The sequence below is a fragment of the Lemur catta genome, chromosome 4 (assembly GCF_020740605.2).
Source record: "Lemur catta isolate mLemCat1 chromosome 4, mLemCat1.pri, whole genome shotgun sequence".
NCBI classification, from domain to species: Eukaryota; Metazoa; Chordata; class Mammalia; order Primates; family Lemuridae; genus Lemur; species Lemur catta.
The window spans coordinates 7,190,787-7,211,588 of record NC_059131.1 but is presented as its reverse complement, the minus strand read 5'-3'; the positions used below and the strand labels follow the sequence as shown (position 1 = coordinate 7,211,588).

Genomic DNA, 20,802 nt, shown 5'->3' with positions numbered 1-20,802 from the left:
GACCCTATCTCTTTTGTTCATAGCTATATACTCTGCTCCTAAAACAACAGTGCCTGGTATTCACTAAATAAAAATTTGTCGATGAATAAAAATTTGTTGGTGAATTAGATAAAAACTTTGACTTCATAATGAAAATTAAACATTAAAGTGATACATCTCTAAAATGTAGGGACTCTTTGGCTGCTCAACTGGAGATCACCTTGACTAAAGCAGATTCTGAGCAGCTGGCTCGTTCAATTGCTGAAGAACAATACTCTGATTTGGAAAAAGAGAAAATCATGAAAGAGCTGGAGATCAAAGAGATGATGGCTAGACACAAACAGGAGCTTACTGAAAAAGATGCTACAATTGCATCTGTAAGTAAAATTCTTAGTACTTTTTTGGATTATAATTAAATTGTTATATCATAAATCTTCTTTAGAATCACTAGGAAAGTGTCATAGATTTAAATGAAAAATTATATATGCTGCCTACAAGATTTTTAATCCATTTAACCATCAGCTTCTCAGCGTTATTTGTTAAAGAGAGGCTTACTGAAGAACTATTTCCAGTGACTTCACCTATTGGCAAATTCAAAGTTAAAGTACTAAACTGAAAGGAAAAATACCAAAAGTAGAAAAGAATTTTTCTTCTCTTTAGACAGAGTTTAATTTAAAAGAATCTTGAAACTACCATGAAGACATTTAGTTTTATGCAGATTGAAAAAATTGCAATAAAAATTTCAAAGAGAAGTAAAATATCAGGTAGTTGGGTTTACCCTATCAATTATCCAGACCTATTGAAATGCTGCAATAATTGAGAAGTGTGGTAATAGAAAAGGATATTTAATCCTGTTCAGTGGAAATGAATAGGGAAGCTAGAAATAGATTCTGACACATACAGAAATTGGCATGTGATGGAAGTGGCAGTATGCAAATCAGTGGGAAAGGACACAGATTTAATAAATGGTTTTAGAAACACTATTTTTATGTGGAAAGGAATAAAATTAAATTCTTACCATATGACACACAAAAGTAAATTCTAGCTATCTTAAGCTAAATATGAAAAATGAAAATGTTAAGCTATTAGAATCCAAAACTTACATATAACAGAAGACAACATAAATAAGTAACAGGGAGGAGATAATTTGCAATATATTTATTAAATAGAGGATTAGTATCTAGAATATATGTGGCACTCCTGCAATTCAGTAAGAAAAGGTTAAACAATTCAGAAGAAAAATTGGCCAGAGAAAAAACCTAAATAGATAAGCAGTTGCTTAACCTCACTACTCTCTGAGAAAAGCCTAGATAAAACAACTTTGAAAGACCATTTCATACTCATCGCACTGACAGAAATTCATTATCTGACAATTCCAAGTGTTTGAAGACTGGAAGAGGGCATTCTTATTTACTACTATGGGGAGTGTAAATTTAGTATGGCAGAGCATAGTATAGTAAATAGTATGAGAATTTCCAGTAAATCTTAAATATTCATATAATACTGTCCAGAGAAAGTCCACATTAAGATAAAAACACTATAGAAACTCAGGCATGACACTTTTAATAGCATAACTGTTACAGCAAAATCTCAATTTTTTTTTTTTTAAGAGACAGGGTCTTGCTTTATTACCCAGGCTAGAATGCAGCGGCATGATCTTAGCTCACTATATCCTCGAACTCCTGGGCTCAAGTGATCCTCCCACCTCTGCCTCCTAAGTAGCTAGGACTTCAGGCGCACACCAGCACACTTGGCTAATTATTTTTTATAGAACAGGGGTCTCACTGTGTTGCTCAGGCTGGTCTCAGACTCCTAGCCTCAAGTGATCCCCCCATCCTCAACTTTCCAAAGTGAAGAGATTACAGGCATGAGCCCCTGTACCTGGCCCAGATGTCTTATTAGTAGATGAATGAATGGATACATTAAATGTGGTAGAAGGTGGAACTAATTATGTCAGTTAAAATGAATTAGTTAGATCTTTATATATATCAGCAATTTAATTCTTTAACGTATTGAGTGAAAACAGTTACAAAGATAAATACAGTATGATTGGAAATCACATAAAACCACACTATATATTGTTTCAGGTATATGTAATAAAACACAATTATAGGTGAAAAAGGTGAATACAGTTTATAATACAGTTTATCACAAGGACAAGAAGCATAGCAATGGATATACTTAGAAAAACAAGAGGGGCCCAGCGCGGTGGCTCACACCTGTAATCCTAGCACTCTGGGAGGCCAAAGCGGGCGGATCATTTGAACTCAGGAGTTCGAAACCAGCCTGAGCAAGAGCGAGACCCCATCTCTACTAAAAAATAAAAAATAAAAGAAATTAGCTAGACAACTAAAAATATATAGAAAAAATTAGCCAGGCATAGTGGCACATGCCTGTAGTCCCAGCTACTCAGGAGGCTGAGGCAGTAGGAATGCTTGAGCCCAGGAGTTTGAGGTTGCTGTGAGCTAGGCTGACGCCATGGCACTCTAACCAGGGTGACAGAGCAGGACTCTGCCTCAGAAAAAAAAAAAAAAAAATGAAAAACAAGAGGTTCAGTAACATCGCAGGATATTTTCGATTTTAATTGTTGTTTTGTAACTTAAATTTTGTAAACAGGGATGTGATTTTTTTTTTCCACTTTAATTTCTTAGCTTGAAGAAACTAATAGGACACTAACCAGTGATGTTGCCAATCTTGCAAATGAGAAAGAAGAATTAAATAATAAATTGAAGGATGCTCAAGAGCGTATGTATTAACAAAGACTAAAGTTAATTTTTAATATACCTAGTATTTATCAGTTGCTATAATTGTTATCAATAAAATTTTTAAATTTTTCCATGTTTCAGAACTGTCAAGGTTGAAAGATGAAGAGATAAGTGCAGCAGCTATTAAAGCACAGTTTGAGAAACAGCTGTTAACAGAAAGAACACTCAAAACTCAAGTATGTATAATAGAATCTAAATATGATTTTGAATTTTGTTTTAGTTTATCTCTTCTAGCATTACAAATTAGAAGCAATAGCCATTGAATGTATCAATATTTGTGAACAGTCAAAATTACTGATTTTTGCCAGGTTGGGAGAAGTTAGATTTGATTAATATTGTTCAGTTTAATGTCTACTAAATTTTTCCATATGGAACCACATTCTCTCCCAACTTTTTATTGTGATTTAATAAGTTTTTCTGCTTTTAAGGAACTATAGGGAATGACCATTTGCTGACAGCTTGAAAGGGTCAGTCTGAAAAGGCACCTGTGATTATTGGCCACCCCTCAGCCAACTCCCACAATTGTGTATACAGCTCAAAGGCGTGTGGGTACTAGGTACACTTCGCTGTTGTTGGACATGGTGTATTTTATTAATGTGATGCCAATGCAAAATTTTCTTTTAGAGTAAGGGAAGAAAGATCTGCCTGTTAAAGTTTCTTTTGGAACTAAAAAATTGTAGCAAGTGACATCACATCAAACCTATAAATATTTAAAATTACAGTTTTCAGAAAAACGTGTAAAAAACTAACAGTATAGAATGGAGGTAGATGATGAGTAATAAAGGTATATTATTTCAATAATATGGAATGTTTCTTTGTAGCCCTGTGTATAGGGAAGAAGATTATTAGTGATTGTATAACTTGCTATTGATGAGTTACTTAGAAATCATCAATGTAATTTATTTTATTTACATACTTATTTTTATGTTTTTAAGGCTGTGAATAAATTGGCTGAGATCATGAATCGAAAAGAACCTGTCAAGCGTGGAAGTGACACAGATGTGCGGAGAAAAGAGAAGGAGAATAGAAAGCTACATATGGAACTTAAATCCGAACGTGAAAAATTGACCCAGCAGATGATCAAGTATCAGAAAGAACTGAATGAAATGCAGGCCGTAAGAATACTTTCTGGACTCTAGATTAAAGACTTCTTTTTAAGAAGTGGAATTATTTTCATGTTTGTGTGTTATTTCACTGGTAGAACATTTCTATTACTTAATAATTATTATTATTGAACCAAGAAGCAAAATTATGAGATACATTGCATGCATTTTATTTGTTAATTTAATTTCTTATAGCAAATAGCTGAAGAAAGCCAGATTCGAATTGAACTGCAGATGACACTGGACAGTAAAGACAGTGACATTGAGCAGCTGCGGTCACAGCTCCAGGCCTTGCATATTGGTCTGGATAGTTCCAGTATAGGCAGCGGACCAGGGGATGCTGAGGCAGATGATGGGTTTCCAGGTACAGATTTGCTTTCTTCCCTCCTGTTTGTCTTTAATATAAGTCAGTAGATTGCTTTAAGTCCTGTGACTGACTGCTCTGGAGGAAAAATGTTTGTCATTTTTTAAAGGGAAAACCTATACTTTACAGTGGAGATTCAAATAACATTTTAGAATTATTTTATTTATTGGTTTTTGACAAACTTTTTCATAAACGTGCAAAAGAAAACTCCACGTGTTTAGTTATGTAAATTAACTCATTATATATTATAGTAGCTCTCTTTTTAAGCTTTCATTTTATTTTCTCTTCTTTCTGCATTCTTACTTGTATGTTGGGTGTGTAGTTCATATCACTCAATCACACACTATGGAATCCATGTCATTCACCTACCAGCGTTCCTCTGCTTCTCTCAATGTTGCCACTAAGCCTTCCAGTTCTCACATGCTCCTTGACTCTGACTCTGACTCTGACTCAGAAGAAGAATCTTTGCCTTACTTACCCATTTCAACGGAACCTAATGGTACAGGTGATATCCTGAAAATCTTTTCATCTTTAGAGTTTTTCCTACTACCCTTGATTTTAGCCTTTTTGAAAAATTTTTATAACATTAACTAATATTCGCTAACTCTAACATGTTGCCCTATACTCAATTAAAAATAAACTTCTGCATGAACAAAGAATTTGTTTTTCAGGTATTTTCATATGGTAGTACTATTGTAATTGTGATACGTAATTTATTTTGCTAACTTAACAAGAATGGAGCAGTACATTATATCGCTTAAGAATGCATGGTTTCACTACTTGTTTTAGCCGTTTCAACCAAGAAGAATTTCTTTACAAAGTTTAATATCAGGAGTTGACAGTACAGAAAAAAGCATGTAGACTGTTTCAGAGGATATTAGGTTTTTATTGAGTGCTTCACCTAGTCACATTGTGCTAGGCCTTATAAGAGAATATGAAGCAATTTGGGCTGATCTTTACCCTGAAAGGGCTTTTAGTTTCAATTAAAAAACCAGAGAGTTTCTTCATTTAATGTCAAAGAGGCATCTCTGTGTGATCTTTCAAGACTTCTATTTCCTCATCAAAATTAAGGGTATAATTCCTGTTCTGTGGGGAGGATTGAAGAGAATTTTTGTAAAGCATCTAAGCACAGTTGACACATAGTAGATGTTAAGTAAGTGATAGCTACTTTTACTATTATTAATAGAATAACCTCCCAAAATGGTTTCACTTATTTCATTAAAAGATATTGATCACATACCATTTAGGATAAATTCCAAGGATTCAGACACTTTCCTTTGTTGAACTAGAATTTTATTGATCTTGATATTTTGGAATATAGATATCTTTTGGTTATATTGCCACTCATTAACTAAATTTACATAATTTATACAATTTTACTATGGCCATTCTGAAAGTCCATTTTCTCTGAACATATAATTATTTAAAATGTTTTCTCCTCAAAGATGTGCACTTTTTCTATAGTTAGGCCTTCTTCCAAAGGAAAAATAAAGGGTTCTAATCTAATGCTGGTGGACCAGTGACAACCGAGAGCTGCTGCTGCCTGTTTGGTTTTTTTTTTTGCAACTTTTCTCCTGAATTTTGCAAATGCATGAATTTAATCAGTGGGATATTTGACTTTATAAAAAGTAGAATATCTATTTCCAATGTGATATAACGTAGATTTTGTTTTGCATTACATAACTTGTGTCTACTGATCATATGCCATTATTGTATCCTAGATAATTTACAGTGATAAATTCTGAAAGGCTTATTTGATTTCTGACTTCCATTTAAAGTTTTATTAAATTCCTTGTCAAAGGAGAATCGTTACATATATACTTATATCTTGTGCCTTTATTTATAGAGTCAAGATTAGAAGGATGGCTTTCATTGCCTGTACGAAACAACACTAAGAAATTTGGATGGGTTAAAAAGGTAATTGGTACTTTTGAATATGGTTTTTATTATTTTTTGTTTTGTTTTGTTGTTTTGTTTTGCTTTTGGTGGTCTAACTCCAACCATTGGATTTACATGACTAGAACTTCTAGGCACATAAAACTTGTTTATACTTTATGATTTGGAATGATGTTATTTTATTTATCTTGGTAAAAACTTATTTTTTTCTTCATGTGTTATTAATAAGACAGGTTTTGTTAGGAAAATATAAGCCTGTTGATCTTGGTGCTTTTGCTGTTTGGGAAAACAACTCTGGATATGATTTTTAAAAAAGACCCCTTTATTTCTTTTCCTCTGTTACTATGATTATTGATGTTATTATGTTCATTTTTGATGAGGTTACTAATGCTGTTAGATCCCAAAGCTAAATAAGTCCCAAAAATATTCGACTTCACCCTCTGCCCCCATTTGCTTATTTAAAATATCTACAAACAAAATTTATTTTAAGGAAGACTTTCCTGAAGATGTATTAAATACTTTTTAGCTACTTAGGTATTTTATATGATTTTATTGCCAATATAGAATTTATTTTCAAAGAAAATCAATAAGGTATATAATAACTTGAGTCATTAATTCCTTTCCTCCCTCTTTTTAACAGTATGTGATTGTAAGCAGTAAGAAGATTCTTTTCTATGACAGTGAACAAGATAAAGAACAATCTAACCCTTACATGGTTTTAGATATTGAGTAAGTGTTTTTATTAGAATATTTGGGAACTGTATCTTTTCTCATCTTTTAAAGTATGGTAAGAGAGTAACAATTAATGTAATTTATTAGCCATGTAAGAACTATAGTATAGCTCCTCCCATACTGTTGTTACATTTTCTTGCAGTTTGCTTTATACAGATGAAAGAAATTGCTAAAAATCTTAAGTAATGATTGAATTAATAGAATAAGATATTCGGTAAGCTCCTAACATGGGTCAAAGTAGTTAACTTTTAATTTCTGAGTTAAGTATAGATTAATATAATTTGATCCTTGGGTAATATTTTATTTCTTTATTCAAAATCTTTCCTAGCAAATTATTTCATGTCCGACCAGTTACACAGACAGATGTATATAGAGCAGATGCTAAAGAAATTCCAAGGATATTCCAGGTAAACATACTTTTATTTTGTTTTTGTTTGTTTGTTTGGTTTTATTTTATTTTTTTCACCTAAGTTATGATATGACAGATCAAATTTCTTTATTTTTTGGCCTTCTTCAGATTACCTTTCTGTTTCAGTCCCATTTAAAAATGATTTTTTATTTTGTGACTTGTTCTGTTTGGATACATCTTCATTCCGTTTACCATTTTAATTGTTAAAGTCTGTAGTGTATTTATATCATGTTTCTGGCCTTTGCTATATTTTTAAGGTTGGTTATAATTTTTTTAAGCATGAACTTTTTCCTTTTGTTTTCAATTTTGTGTTCAGCTCTCTAGAAAGTTAAAAAAATTGCTTATGGAGTTAAATTTTGTACCTGGTATCCCTTTTACTTCCGATTTAAAATAAAGCCAAATACTTCCCTTTACTGCTTTCATTTTAAAATTAGTCAATCTAATAATTAGTTATTCAGTTTTTCTGTATAAAAGCTATTGTGCTTGGTGTGCTATTTGGGAGTTGGCCCCTTGTTTTCTGGATGCTTGTAATATTTATTCATAGTATTTTACACATCCTTTCCTCTTTTTTTCCCTCCGTCTACTCTCCAAATACAGATCTTTTAAAATGTAGCTGTGCTTACAGCTATCACACAGGTTTCTGTTTTTAAGAATTATAACACACTAGGCCGGGCGCGGTGGCTCACGCCTGTAATCCTAGCACTCTGGGAGGCCGAGGCGGGTGGATTGTTTGAGCTCAGGAGTTTGAGACCAGCCTGAGCAAGAGCGAGACCCCGTCTCTACTAAAAATAGAAAGAAATTATATGGACAGCTAAAAATATATATAGAAAAAATTAGCCAGGCATGGTGGCGCATGCCTATAGTCCCAGCCACTCGGGAGGCTGAGGCAGTAGGATCGCTTAAGCCCAGGAGTTTGAGGTTGCTGTGAGCTAGGCTGATGCCACGGCACTCACTCTAGCCTGGGCAACAGAGCGAGACTCTGTCTCAAAAAAAAAAAGAATTATAACACACCAATTAGTATAATTGCCACATTTCTTCAGGCAATTATTTTGAATGATGTCTCAAAAAACTTTCTAACGCTTATGAAGTGCAAATTTACCTGTTGCTGGGCTGATAGTGTTGCTAAAGCATAGTAAAATACAGGGAAAATAAGGAGGCAGCATTTGAACAGGATCAGTTCTTTTGAAATGTGAACCAAACTGACTGTCTAATGTCTTTTCTTACAGAAGCTCTTGATTAGGCAGAGTCTGCGTAGGTTTTGACTTCAAATGCATTTTCTTTTCACCGAATAATTAAGACTAATTTTACTTTATACTATCAGACTGGTTACTACATAAAAAATGTTTGGAATCATTTATTGTTGTTTGTTTGTTTTTTTTTTTTTTTTTTTTACTGTTCATAGATTCTATATGCCAATGAAGGAGAAAGTAAGAAGGAACAAGAATTTCCAGTGGAGCCAGTTGGAGAAAAATCTAATTATATTTGCCACAAAGGACATGAGTTTATTCCTACTCTTTATCATTTCCCAACCAACTGTGAGGCTTGTATGAAGCCACTGTGGCATATGTTTAAACCTCCTCCTGCTTTAGAGTGCCGTCGCTGCCACATTAAATGTCATAAAGATCACATGGACAAAAAGGAGGAGATTATAGCACCTTGTAAAGGTAACTAGTAAATTACTCACTCCATCAATTTTATTTATGTTCAGATCATTTTAAGCACATTAACTTTTTTCAAATATTTCTTTATAGTGTATTATGATATTTCAACGGCAAAGAATCTATTGTTATTAGCAAATTCTACAGAAGAGCAGCAGAAGTGGGTTAGTCGGTTGGTAAAAAAGATACCTAAAAAGCCCCCAGCTCCAGACCCTTTTGCACGGTCATCTCCTAGAACTTCGATGAAGATACAACCAAACCAGTCTATTAGACGGCCAAGTCGACAGCTTGCCCCAAACAAACCAAGGTAATAAATTAAAATGTGGTTAAAATTAAGGTCTATTAAAAGATTTTGCTATTTATAGTCAAACTACAAATTTTCCTAATTAGTTTTCCTTTGCTTGGTATTCAAATTTTAGAGCCATGGAATACCAAATGTTTGAAACTATTTTGTGTGCATGTCTCATTCATTGATTTGGCTGAAAGTGATATAAATTTATTTGCTAAATCATACACATACATTAAATTCAACCAAAAATCTATAAAGCGTTCATTTTTGTCATATTTAGGTATATAGTCAGCCCTCACTTAACGTCCACAGGTTCTTGGAAACTTCCAACGAATAAAGTTGTTTCCTTCAAAGTTGTTTCATTATAACACTGATGAGAAAAGAAATGATTTTGTTGCACTTCATTTCACTTAAAGTCACAGTTTCTAAGAACCTATCAACAACATTAAGTGTGGACTGACTGTACAATCATGCTACTTTCAGCTTTTGTAAGTGCTTTGACTAATGTAGTGATTTAGGAGATAGTATTAACATTGCATACAAGGCTGGATTCAGTGGCTCACATCTGTAATCCCAGCACTTTGGGAGGCTGAGGCAGGAAGATCACTTGAGGCGAGTAGTTCGAGACCAGCCTGGGCAACATAGACCCTGTCTCCACGAAAAAATTAAGCAGGCATGGTGATGCACTCGGGAGGCTGAGGCAGGAGGATCACTTGAGCCCAAGAGTTTGAGGGTGCAGTGAGCTATAATCACGCCACTGCACTCCAGCCTGGGTAATAGAGCAAGACCCTGTCTCAAAGAAAAAAAAAATATTGTACACAGACCCTCAAGTGTCAAGTGTGTACACTGTGTTTCTTTTTTTTTTTTTTTTTTTTGAGACAGAGTCTCACTTTGTTGCCCGGGCTAGAGTGAGTGCCGTGGCATCAGCCTAGCTCACAGCAACCTCAGACTCCTGGGCTTAAGCGATCCTACTGCCTCAGCCTCCCGAGTAGCTGGGACTACAGGCATGCACCACCATGCCCGGCTAATTTTTTTTTGTATATATATATTTTTAGTTGGCCAGATAATTTCTTTCTATTTTTAGTAGAGACGGGGTCTCACTCTTGCTCAGGCTGGTCTCGAACTCCTGACCTCGAGTGATCCACCCGCCTCGGCCTCCCAGAGCTAGGATTACAGGCGTGAGCCACTGCGCCCGGCCTACACTGTGTTTCATGATCAAACGTTTTTATATTAGGTGACTTGGGAAGCAGGACTGAAATCAGCTGATCTTAATTCAAATCCATACATTTAAATAGTAACTCAGTTGTGATTTAGAGAAAAATATAAACCATCTTTAAAAATGCAAATATTAACTAATGGGTGAAGTGGGTATTACTTGGAATTGAGGTGGACTTAGGAACATTGGAGGAAGGTGAGGTATGATCATTATGCACAAAAACAATTTGATGGAGCCGTTTTCATATGGCTATGTTAAAGTCATTTAATTAAGTATCTTGATTCAGAATAGCCATTTATTGGCTTACTAGGTACTACAGCGTTCATAAACATTGTTATTCATTGAACATGGAGTGAACATGAGGATTTGGTTAGTTAAAGGAAAAGTTACACTTAGATCAGGTATCTAATTTCAGGTATCCTTTTTGTTCCCTAACACAGGACCTTCAGTATACGAATAATGATGTGCATTGGCTGTATTATCAGAAATCTTATTCTAACCACAAATATCTTATACGAGCTTTCTTGAAACTAGAAGGAAGTAATTTAGAATGGCAAAGGTAGAATTGGTGTTTCAGCAGTGAAAATGTTGAATATTTTATGTGAGGTATGATAAAACTAAATATTATAAAATTGGTGATTACTGATAGTAATTAAGCTAAAGAAACTCAAGAGTTCAGAGACACTGAAGGCCATTCAACGTGCCTTTTACAAAACTTCTAAAAATTAAGTTCCTATTATTAATGTTGTAAAATTATTGATGCATAAATGCTGTTTTAATACCTTATAATATATAGTACTTTTCAGCTTCTAAAGTGCTTACATATATATTCTGTTCTCTCATTTAACTTCTTATGTATTCTCTTATTTGATCTTTAAAATAGTCCTATGGAGTAGAACAGGTATTGTTATCTTTCTTTTTGATTGAGACTCCAGAAGGGCAGTTTGTTTAGATCCAGGACTGTAACAGCCCCAATCCTTTCTATATATTTTTTCTTTTGTGCTATTTGAGAAGTTAATGATTTCTCTTTGTATCATAACATATAGAATTAGTTTATGAAGCAATTTTCAGACCAAATGAGGCATGCCCCGAATTATGTAACAGTCTGTTTTCATGTTCACTGACTTACACTTTCCTTGCTCCTTGCGCCAAATCAGCATTGTGATGTGTTTGAAAGCACATTTACTTTTGATTTTTGTTACTTTTTTTTTTAACTTCTGGCCCTGCCCTTTGAATCATTCTTCGTTGATTTTTTTTTTAATTTTGTCATAGCAATAGTAAGTAATAAGGATTTCTTTCTCTCATCTTGCAACTGTGCATGTAGATAAAACTAATATCAAGACTGACTGTAAAATGTATAGGGTACATTTTGTGACAATTTTTTATTTAATATACTCTTTGAAATCCTAAATGTAAAGAGCACATTTAAAATATAATTTGAATTTTGTTGTGCCTCTGCAACATTATTTCCATTGTTTTTGACATTTGAGTCTTCATTGCTTCATTAACTCATAAAATTATATCTGTGTCTCTGACATGAATCAGCCACCTACAGTTTGCATTCCATTTTGAATGTCACATTTTAAGAGTCATGTATACAAACTGGAGGGTGTGAAGAAGAGAATAACCAAGTGGCAGTGGGTCATTTGAAAGTATTATACATATAGCAAGGGAAGGAGCTAAGAATAGTTTGCCTTCTGAAGAAATTATTTGAAAGTGTGAGAGATCATAAAAAGCACCAAACATTTAAAGAACCTTTCCTTGGAAGAGGTATTAGAATAAGAACCAATCAGAGAGACAAATTTTCAACCACATTTTCAACCACATTAATGAAAAATTAAGACAATTTGTGGAGGTCCTAGTTTGTTTCAGTGCAAGACACAAAATATTGGTCTGGCTAGAGGGCATTTCTTTTTCTTTTAACAATCTTTTTAAAAAATGCAACACCTAAGTCATACAGAAAAATATAAAACAAAAATGTAACAAATGCTCATTTATCCAGTTTTAAGAAATAAAACATGCCAACGCAGTTAAAACTTAAGGGTGAGGGTAGCTATTATGTCATTATTACCTTATCTTTGTTCTTTTCCATTTCTAATATTAGAAAATTAACAGACTAATTATTTGGGAAAAAATAATAAAGTTATATACAACTTGAAGTGTGAAAAGTAAATCCATAAATGAAGCCAAAGAGAATAGGTAAATATGAATGAATATGTATCCGATCTTGGATTGGAGAAGAACTTCCAAAGAATAAAACAAAACAAAGTCAAAGATTGACTACCTCAAAATATAAAGCCTTGTAAATTTTTAGAACACCATGTATTTATAATATACATGAGAAAGATGTATATAAAGAGTTCTTATAAATCATTAAGAAAAAGAAGATTGCCTTATCCCAATATAAAATTAGTGAGGAATATGCAGGCATTACTATGAAATAGCAGTTAAATGTAAAAAAAAATAAGCCTGATTACAGTGGTCCTCCCTTATCTCATGGGCAGTACATTCCAAGACCTCAGTGGATGCCTGAAACCACAGATAGTACCAAACCCTATATATAGCATGTTTTTTCAGTCTGATAACCAAGAACTACTACTAAGTGACCAACAGGCAGGTGGCATCTACAGGACAGATATGATGGACAAAGGGATGATTCGTGTCCCAAGCAGATGGCATGGATTTCATCACCCTATTCAGGATGGCATGCAGTTTAAAACTTATGAATTGTTATTTCAGAAGTTTTCCATTTAATATTTTCAGACCATGGTTGACCACTGGTAACTGAAACCACAGAAAGTGAAACCGTGGATAAGGAAGGACAACTGTATTAAAAAAATTAAAATTACATTAAAACTATAACATAAAACCATTTTTCACCTGCCAAACTGGCAAGAGTTAAGAAACTTACTATTGGCAAGATACAGAAATGTACACTTCATGTATTGCTGGTAGAACTGAAAATTAAATGGACCCTTTTTCTGAAGCATCTTTGACAAGTTCCCCAGGCCTGCAGCGTATCCCTAGTGACCAGTTAACAGAGGAGACAGGTGAGCAGGCAGACACAGCACTGTGTACGATGTTGAAGGGTGTTATGGGGAAACAAAGCAGGGAGAATTCTGCCTGAGGACATTAAGAAAGGTCTCAAAAACTGGAAGATTGATAATTTTACTGGCAAATAAATAAGGAAAAAGCCAATTCCAGGCAAAATGTCGTGTGGAGTTGTCAGAATTACTTATGTTTGTAATTTTGTGTTGGATTGGGCGAGGGTGACAGCAGGGAGTGGGAGTAGATGACATAACACTGGAGAGAAAAGTTTGAACCTGACTGAAAAGGACCGTGTACGCTAGGCTAAGGAGTTTTGATTTTGTTCTACAGGTAAGTCTTTCAATTAGGGATTGGTATGTTCAGACTTAAGGAGATCCTAAACTGAGTACTGACAGTGAAAAAGGAGAGAAGAAACCTGGATTCAGAGAGATTTCTTAAGTCTAAATAACTAGAATTAGGTGACTGATTGGAAGGGGATGGGGGAGAAGTTTTAAGGGAAGTCTGTATGCACTGCACTAATATCTAGCAATTGGAATTGTAAATTCAAGATCATGACACTAGCACACACCTCAAAGGTTTTGGAAGGATATGCAATGCAGATTTCTCATCAACTAGCCAAGCTGGGGCATGGATACCCTGGAAGGCCTGCAGGTCTCAGCCTGCCAGGCAGCAGAGCTGAAACCACAGCTAAAATTTCCTTTATATTTAAGCATAGAAAAATGAATGTACACTAGGCTGTGATATGTATTAAGTGAACAAGTAATTATATCTAAGTTTCTGTGTTTTCTCAAATATTGTTCTGTGTTCAGCACATTTGAAAAAAGTAATCTGAGTAGTTTCTTTACTTTTAAATTAGGGTAATTATCCATCAACCTACTCTTGTCAGTGTTTCTCAATGTTAACCAGCTGCATCAGAAATCACCTCAGGTTTTTTATTTAAAAATGCAAATATTTGGGCCCCTTCTTCCATCCAGTCATATCAAAATCTGTTGGGATGAGGCCTGGTAATAATGCATTATAGAGAACACTCAGTAAATCATATACAGTTTAAGAACTGAGGCTTTGGGGACCAGATGAGTTTCTTGGCACAAGTTGATTCATGAACAACCACAGTTATAAATGATGAAAGATTACTCCTATTTTTTAAAACAAAGATGATTGCAATATTATAGTTCAGGTTATTGGATTGGAAAGAAAAGACCACATATAACCCAGCCCTAAGTCCAATTTATTTAGCTGAGAGAAGTTGCTGATGCTACTTATATACCTGGTGGCTTGTCCATAGTTTTTCATATGTAGAGCATAGCTGTTGGTGAGCCTTTGAGCAGGACCTCCTAGAAATAAAAAAGCTGTGTTCTTACTATTTTATTCCCTTTTAATACTATGGCTTATGGGGTAATGATGGAAAAATGTGAGCTGGCTGGTAATCTAACCACTTTTGTGAAGGGAATATTAACAAATGCTGGGCTTTCATAGTTGTCAAGCCAAACTAGGCATCAGGATGGTCACATCTTCACCTGGGGTACAAGAGTGATGAGGGGGAAGCACCTTGTGTCTTATTATCCCAAATATTATCTCTGTCTTCAGTTCTCTGGTATTCTGAAAAGGATACCTGGCCAACAAGTTATATGTAATTACATATAAAGGGAAAGTTTTCCCTGTGTGCTTCCATCTTAGTTTTAATCATGTTGTTATCCATGAAGGGAAAGTTAAAATGTTTACAGCATATTCAAAGTATGATTTCTAGGTCGTAGCATTAAGGTGCAATTTCTAAAGAATGTTAGAGTATAAATTTGCAAACCTCCTATTGCAGATTGCTTGATTTGGCATTTAAAGACTGGGATTGGTCATTTGATGATGTTGATGGTGGTGATGATGATGATGACGATGTTTTTGATTTCTGAAGAAATAAATGGGGTAAATCAAAAAAATCAAAAATGAGTTATTTTAGTACTTCTACATAGTGCATGTGGTTTGCACTTGGGCTTTCATTATTTTTGACTAGTTTTGAAAATTTATAAAGTTGTTAATAGTATATAGTTAAAAAATAGTTTTCAGACACATTTCTAACTGAAATTGCCATGTTAAGTATAAAAGTGAAATGCTATGTTCAGATTCTTTATAAATTTCCAGTACAGTTGGAATTAAAATTTTTTATTTTAGGAATGAAACATGTAGAAACCACAGAAGGAGTCAATTCTGTATTCATTCCATATTCAGAGGAGAATTTACAATGTTTTCAAGTTTCTACAACTGTACTACTTTGTGAACATAGCATGGGATTCCTTTCTTCATCTCTCTCTCCTTCCTTCCTCTTTCTTTCCAACTTGCAAGAATTGAAACTATAAAAACTTTATAAGTCTAATAAGTGCTGTGAAATTGTTATTTCTGATTTGGCTTTTGTGTGTGTGATGCTGTGAAATGTTTGCTTTGTGAGAATTTAATGTTACCCTTGCTGAAGAATGTTAATAGTATTGCTGTGAAAACTCTCGTGCTTTTAGAAAATGTGAAATAGTTTGGTTAATAGTACCTAAAGGAGATGTGAATGCAAGTTGAGCCTCATGACTTAAACCTTTTACATAGGATGGTTTTAAAAGAAATAATGTGTGTCTTAACCTAAGTAAGCATGTTGCAAAACATAAAGCATGTACTGTTGGGATCTATTTATAACCTGGTTAGCAGAGTATCTTTGCATCTATTTACTATAACATATTTGTTCCTGTTTTATAGATAAGAACAATGTGGCTGAGGGTCAAACAGCCAACTAGAACCTGTCCCTAAGTCCATTGCTCTTTCAGCTACATAGGCAGCTAGCAGTTAAACACCAAATCAAACTTCTATTCAGAGTTATTCTGTGGCATACTATTAAATAAGTCTAATAGCTAGTTAACCATATTAAAACTTGTGTGTAATGTTTGTAGCCAATATGGAACTTTCAAAGTCCATATATTGAGAAAGAATATAATTGCCATGTACCTAAAAATAAGAAAAGTAATAAGTAGGCTTATGCATGATTTAGGTGTTAAAAATATAGTAGCAGGAAGACAGTATAGTTTAATAATGTGAATGGAATGCCTTTTCAAGGAATTTAACAACCTCTTAAATTATTTCAGCTATTATACAATTTAAATTGTATCAGCTAACTTTATTTTTCCTTTCTTTTCAGCTAACTGCCTTCTATGAAAGCAGTCATTATTCAAGGTGATCGTATTCTTCCAGTTAAAACAGGACTGAAATATGATGGCCCAAAATTTCTTAAAAAGCTGTATTTTCCTGAGAGACTGATAAATACACATATGCATATATGTTCCTTTTTTCCCTGTAATATAGATGAAAATTTTTGGAGAGATTTCTTGGGCTCCTTTGAAGCAGCAAATTGATTGAACCAACCATGATTGGTTAATAGAGTAAGGATATCAAGTGCAACTCTTCCAAACTTGTTTCATAAAGCTCTCTTAGCAGTCACTCACACTACATTGCACAAAAGGACTGAGAAGACTTAAAGTTTAAAGAAATCATCTTTTCAGCTTCAATAGTGAGATTTCACCAGCACATTTACCAGAAGAATCTTGAAATGGATTCCACTACAGTGATATTGACTGCATCTTTCAGAAGTGACCATTATACTGTGTATATATATATATATATATATTTAAAAAACCATATATATATATAGTACTGTAATACTGCAAGAGGGTTTTTTAAACTTCCCACTTTATTTTTTATATACATTAATCAGATATCATTACTTACTGCAGTTGCAACTATGCACTTGTATAAAGCCATAATGTTGGAGTTTATATCACTCATTCATGTGTACCTGATGGAAGCTGCATGTTCGTGTTTAAGCAGTTACTGTAACAAGAAGTTTGAAGTTAATTTTATCAGTTTCCTAATGCTTCATGATAGGCAACTTTACCCATTTTGAATGCCTTAATTTAATTTTTTTTCAAAGTCTCAGCTCTTTTCTGTATTAAAAAAAAAGTGTTTACCAGCTCTTAGGATGCAAACTTGCTTTGTGGAAAAAAAATAGTGCACTATTTTTACACATAATAGTTATATCAATGTCAGCTTATTTTGATTGTATAACAAAATTTTTTTAAAGCATTGGTTATAGAAACAATAATGGATAGTATTAGAACTAATATATCTTTGATGTGTATGTATTATTCATCCAACCCTTTTTACAGACCTCAGTGTTAGTCTGTGACTACAAAATGTTTGCTTTGCTTTGAATTTGTTGGCTACCCTAGATGTGCTTTGATTTCTGGTAAAGACATTTGTGATTATCTTGACATTCACACTCAAGATTCAAAAATTATCGCAAATATAAAGAAAACTAAGACATACTGTAGATATATTTTAAATATTTAAATGTGATCTTCAAACACACAACTGTGTATGGCAATATTTCAGTATTGGGTTAAGAAAAAAACTGATAACTGGGAAGAAATGGCCTCAAAGGCACTTAATTTGATTTTCATTTTTTAAATGCTGTTAAAGTTACAGTTTAGGCAGGACCATTCCTGTTATAATTCTCATGATCACAGATAAGTATATGTTTTATACCACAACAGTATGCAGCAATGGTAAGCATCAGGTTTTTTTAAAAAAAATTATGTAGTCTTTTATCAGTCTCTCTTTACATACATACACACAGAGTTTGGTATGATACTGAAATACATCATCTAATATTTCAATGAAGGAAGTAGACATAATTTTCATTGATTCCCTCTGGTGTCAGTATAGAGATTTTTAAAGAGTTAGATCCCCATTATAGATACTGTTGTGGAAATTGAAGAGCAGTCATCGGCCTACTGATGTACTGAACCTGAATTTTGTTATTCTTACATTATCCAGTCTGCACTCTTTTATGCTGTCTGTGCTAAAACTAGATGTGCATGCCATTTCTCTTGCAGGTGTGTTCTGCAGTTCTGGTTTTGGGGGACAGCTTTTTTTTTTTAAAGTAAGATTAAAAAATGAAAAATATATAAAATTTATATAGAATAAATATTTCCATTCATTAGAATTGTTAAAAGGAGACTGAATTAATATTTTATATAAAGATTTTGTTACACTATGGGAGGTTCTATCCTATTCTGAATTGGAGAGTATATATATATATATTTTTAATAAACTTTATTAAGGTGAAACAATTTCAAGTTTACACATGAGTAACTGCAATATTTGAGTGAAAAAGGCAGAAGTTTAAATTTTGAATGCTGTATATATTAGAGAACATGGAGAATCATGGTGTGATGCAACTGTACCAGGAAAATTAATGTGAATATCTGGGGGGAAAGAGATATTCTTAGGGGTGAAAAAAATCTCTCCCATGGAGATTCTTCACATTATATGGTTTGACGTAAGGATTAATTAGTTTGTTTGTCCAACTAGTAGAAATGCGCTTAATAAAAAATTCTGACCTTGGGTAAGAATTTGCTTTGTACCGCATTGCCGCTTTTCTGTACATACATGAGTGCATGCACCTGTCCACATGTTCTCTTCCCCAGCACTCATTAAATATGACACAACCTGATTTTGTGCCAGTTTCTCTTTTTCTTGAGGCCCCAAAGCTTCCAAGATAAATGTTTATGAGACTATAAGTTGCTTATTTCTTCACACCTGATTTCTCCTAGAGCCATAAATACCTCCTATTGGGAACTAAGAACTAGTGAGTATTGGGATTTTCTTAGTTGGATTTTTTTTTACTTTTGTGGAGATAGTGAGACAGAAGTGGAAGGAAAACTGGTGCCGGTATTACTGTGGAAAATTAATGTATAGTGAATTTTTTTAAAGTATTAATTTTAAAAAAACATGCTATCTAGAAGCAAGATTTTTTTTAAAAAAAATCTATTTGAAAGTTTAAAATGCTCTAGCTAATGGATAAATATACCAATAAATATAAAATAAAGTTTAATGCCTTTAAAACTAACCTGTGCTGCAGTTGCACAAATCTGGCTCTGAAGGATCTACTTTGCATCAGCTTATCTGTATGTCCTGAACAAGAAGTACTCCAGATTGCCAAACCACACTTTAAGAAGTTATGCTGCTGTTTATCTGTCCTTACAGGATTCTGATGTTAAAATAGAGAAACTCAGACGTGATATTAACCTTATTGGAACATGCTTTAAATAACACGTTTAAATCTTATTTGAGCAAGTCACTTCAGAGTCTCTCAGTCTGCGTTGACACTGCTACTGACTCACCTCTCCTTCCCTGGAATAAGGCTTCAGCTTCCCTATGTTGTGAAGATACCACAGTTGAATTGTAAAGCACTTTGAAGGTAAGCACTGTGTGACAGTGCTGAATATTATGCTTGGGGACCTCTCCCCATCTCCCTTCCCCATAATAATGAGTTTTTTGTTTGGAATTGTAATAAGTTATGAACTGCATGGTTTAGATAATCATAAATATTTGATCAGCTGTCCCCTCTGAACAAAAATCGTACCCCCCCTTTTTTTTTTAATTTGTTGCATCTTTGTAGTAATGTAATTGTATTTTATGCCTGCTTTTTATAAAAAAAATAAAAGAAATGAAGACATGAGCATTTTCCTACTTTTCCTATGAAGTAGTCCTGGAGTGCTGCAACCTTTTAAAATTTACCCCAAATATTTGCCTTTCTCATAAGATGGGTATAAAAGATGGGATGGGGGTAGCAAACAAGTCTTGTAACTGAAGCTATGGAGTTGTGTGATTCTTCTGCCCTGTCATTTAGTTCTTGGAGAAATATAAAATAATAGAATTTCAACCAGGAGCCTCTCTCTGATTTGATTTGGGTATTTTAATGGGGACACAAACCTAACAATCTCATTTGAGCTGGTGAGGATAGGGACAGATGCAGGTGTCCCTTTTGTCAGGAAATAGTTTGATGATAGGTGGTTTTCTAGAAAGTGTCTCGGGTAGTCACTGGGTTCTTTTCTAGGACACTTACTTGCTATATGGTCTTGGGCAGGTTATTCACACTGAGCCTCAGTGTTTTCATCTGTAAAATGGAGTTTGTGTCTACTTTATAGGATCATTGTGGGATTAAATATGAAAATGTGTGTGAAATAATCTGGAATAGCTCAAATGTTTGTTTTCTCCCAAAGAAGGAAAAACAGACTGCTTCACGTAAGTATGTTCTTAAAGGAGTTGCTTTAAGCAATTACAAAGTACTAATAAACTATATCTAAATAATTTGTTGGAATAAAAATAATTTGTATTTATACTGATGGTCAGATTATAACTGCAAATGAGAAAAGATTAACTTATATCTTTTAAAAATGACATCTTGATCCAAACAGCTACAGAATGAATGATTTATTTTTAGATACCATGTTTCTCTTCCTGCTGGTCCCAAC

The 20,802-nt window shown here is 33.9% G+C and overlaps 1 protein-coding gene across 5 annotated transcripts in view; it reads left to right on the top strand.

Annotated features, from left to right (window-relative positions):
* The window catches only part of ROCK2 (Rho associated coiled-coil containing protein kinase 2), a 122,315-nt gene extending 102,309 nt beyond the window's left edge, over positions 1-20,006 (top strand). For 2 of the 5 annotated variants that reach the window (XR_006734622.1, XR_006734624.1), the window contains 13 exons: positions 170-356; positions 2,631-2,724; positions 2,826-2,920; positions 3,680-3,859; positions 4,043-4,211; positions 4,534-4,710; positions 6,058-6,128; positions 6,748-6,836; positions 7,168-7,246; positions 8,651-8,912; positions 9,000-9,213; positions 10,852-11,017; positions 16,626-20,006. Coding sequence is in view for 2 of the 5 variants with exons in the window: in XM_045549044.1 (XP_045405000.1) it covers positions 170-356; positions 2,631-2,724; positions 2,826-2,920; positions 3,680-3,859; positions 4,043-4,211; positions 4,534-4,710; positions 6,058-6,128; positions 6,748-6,836; positions 7,168-7,246; positions 8,651-8,912; positions 9,000-9,213; positions 16,626-16,629 (1,621 nt within the window). In the remaining 3 variants the exon portion in view is untranslated. The remainder of the gene's footprint in view (positions 1-169; positions 357-2,630; positions 2,725-2,825; positions 2,921-3,679; positions 3,860-4,042; positions 4,212-4,533; positions 4,711-6,057; positions 6,129-6,747; positions 6,837-7,167; positions 7,247-8,650; positions 8,913-8,999; positions 9,214-10,851; positions 11,018-16,625) is intronic. The other 3 variants (XR_006734623.1, XM_045549044.1, XM_045549046.1) reach the window with 3 other exon arrangements.
* The last annotated feature ends 796 nt before the right edge of the window (positions 20,007-20,802 follow it).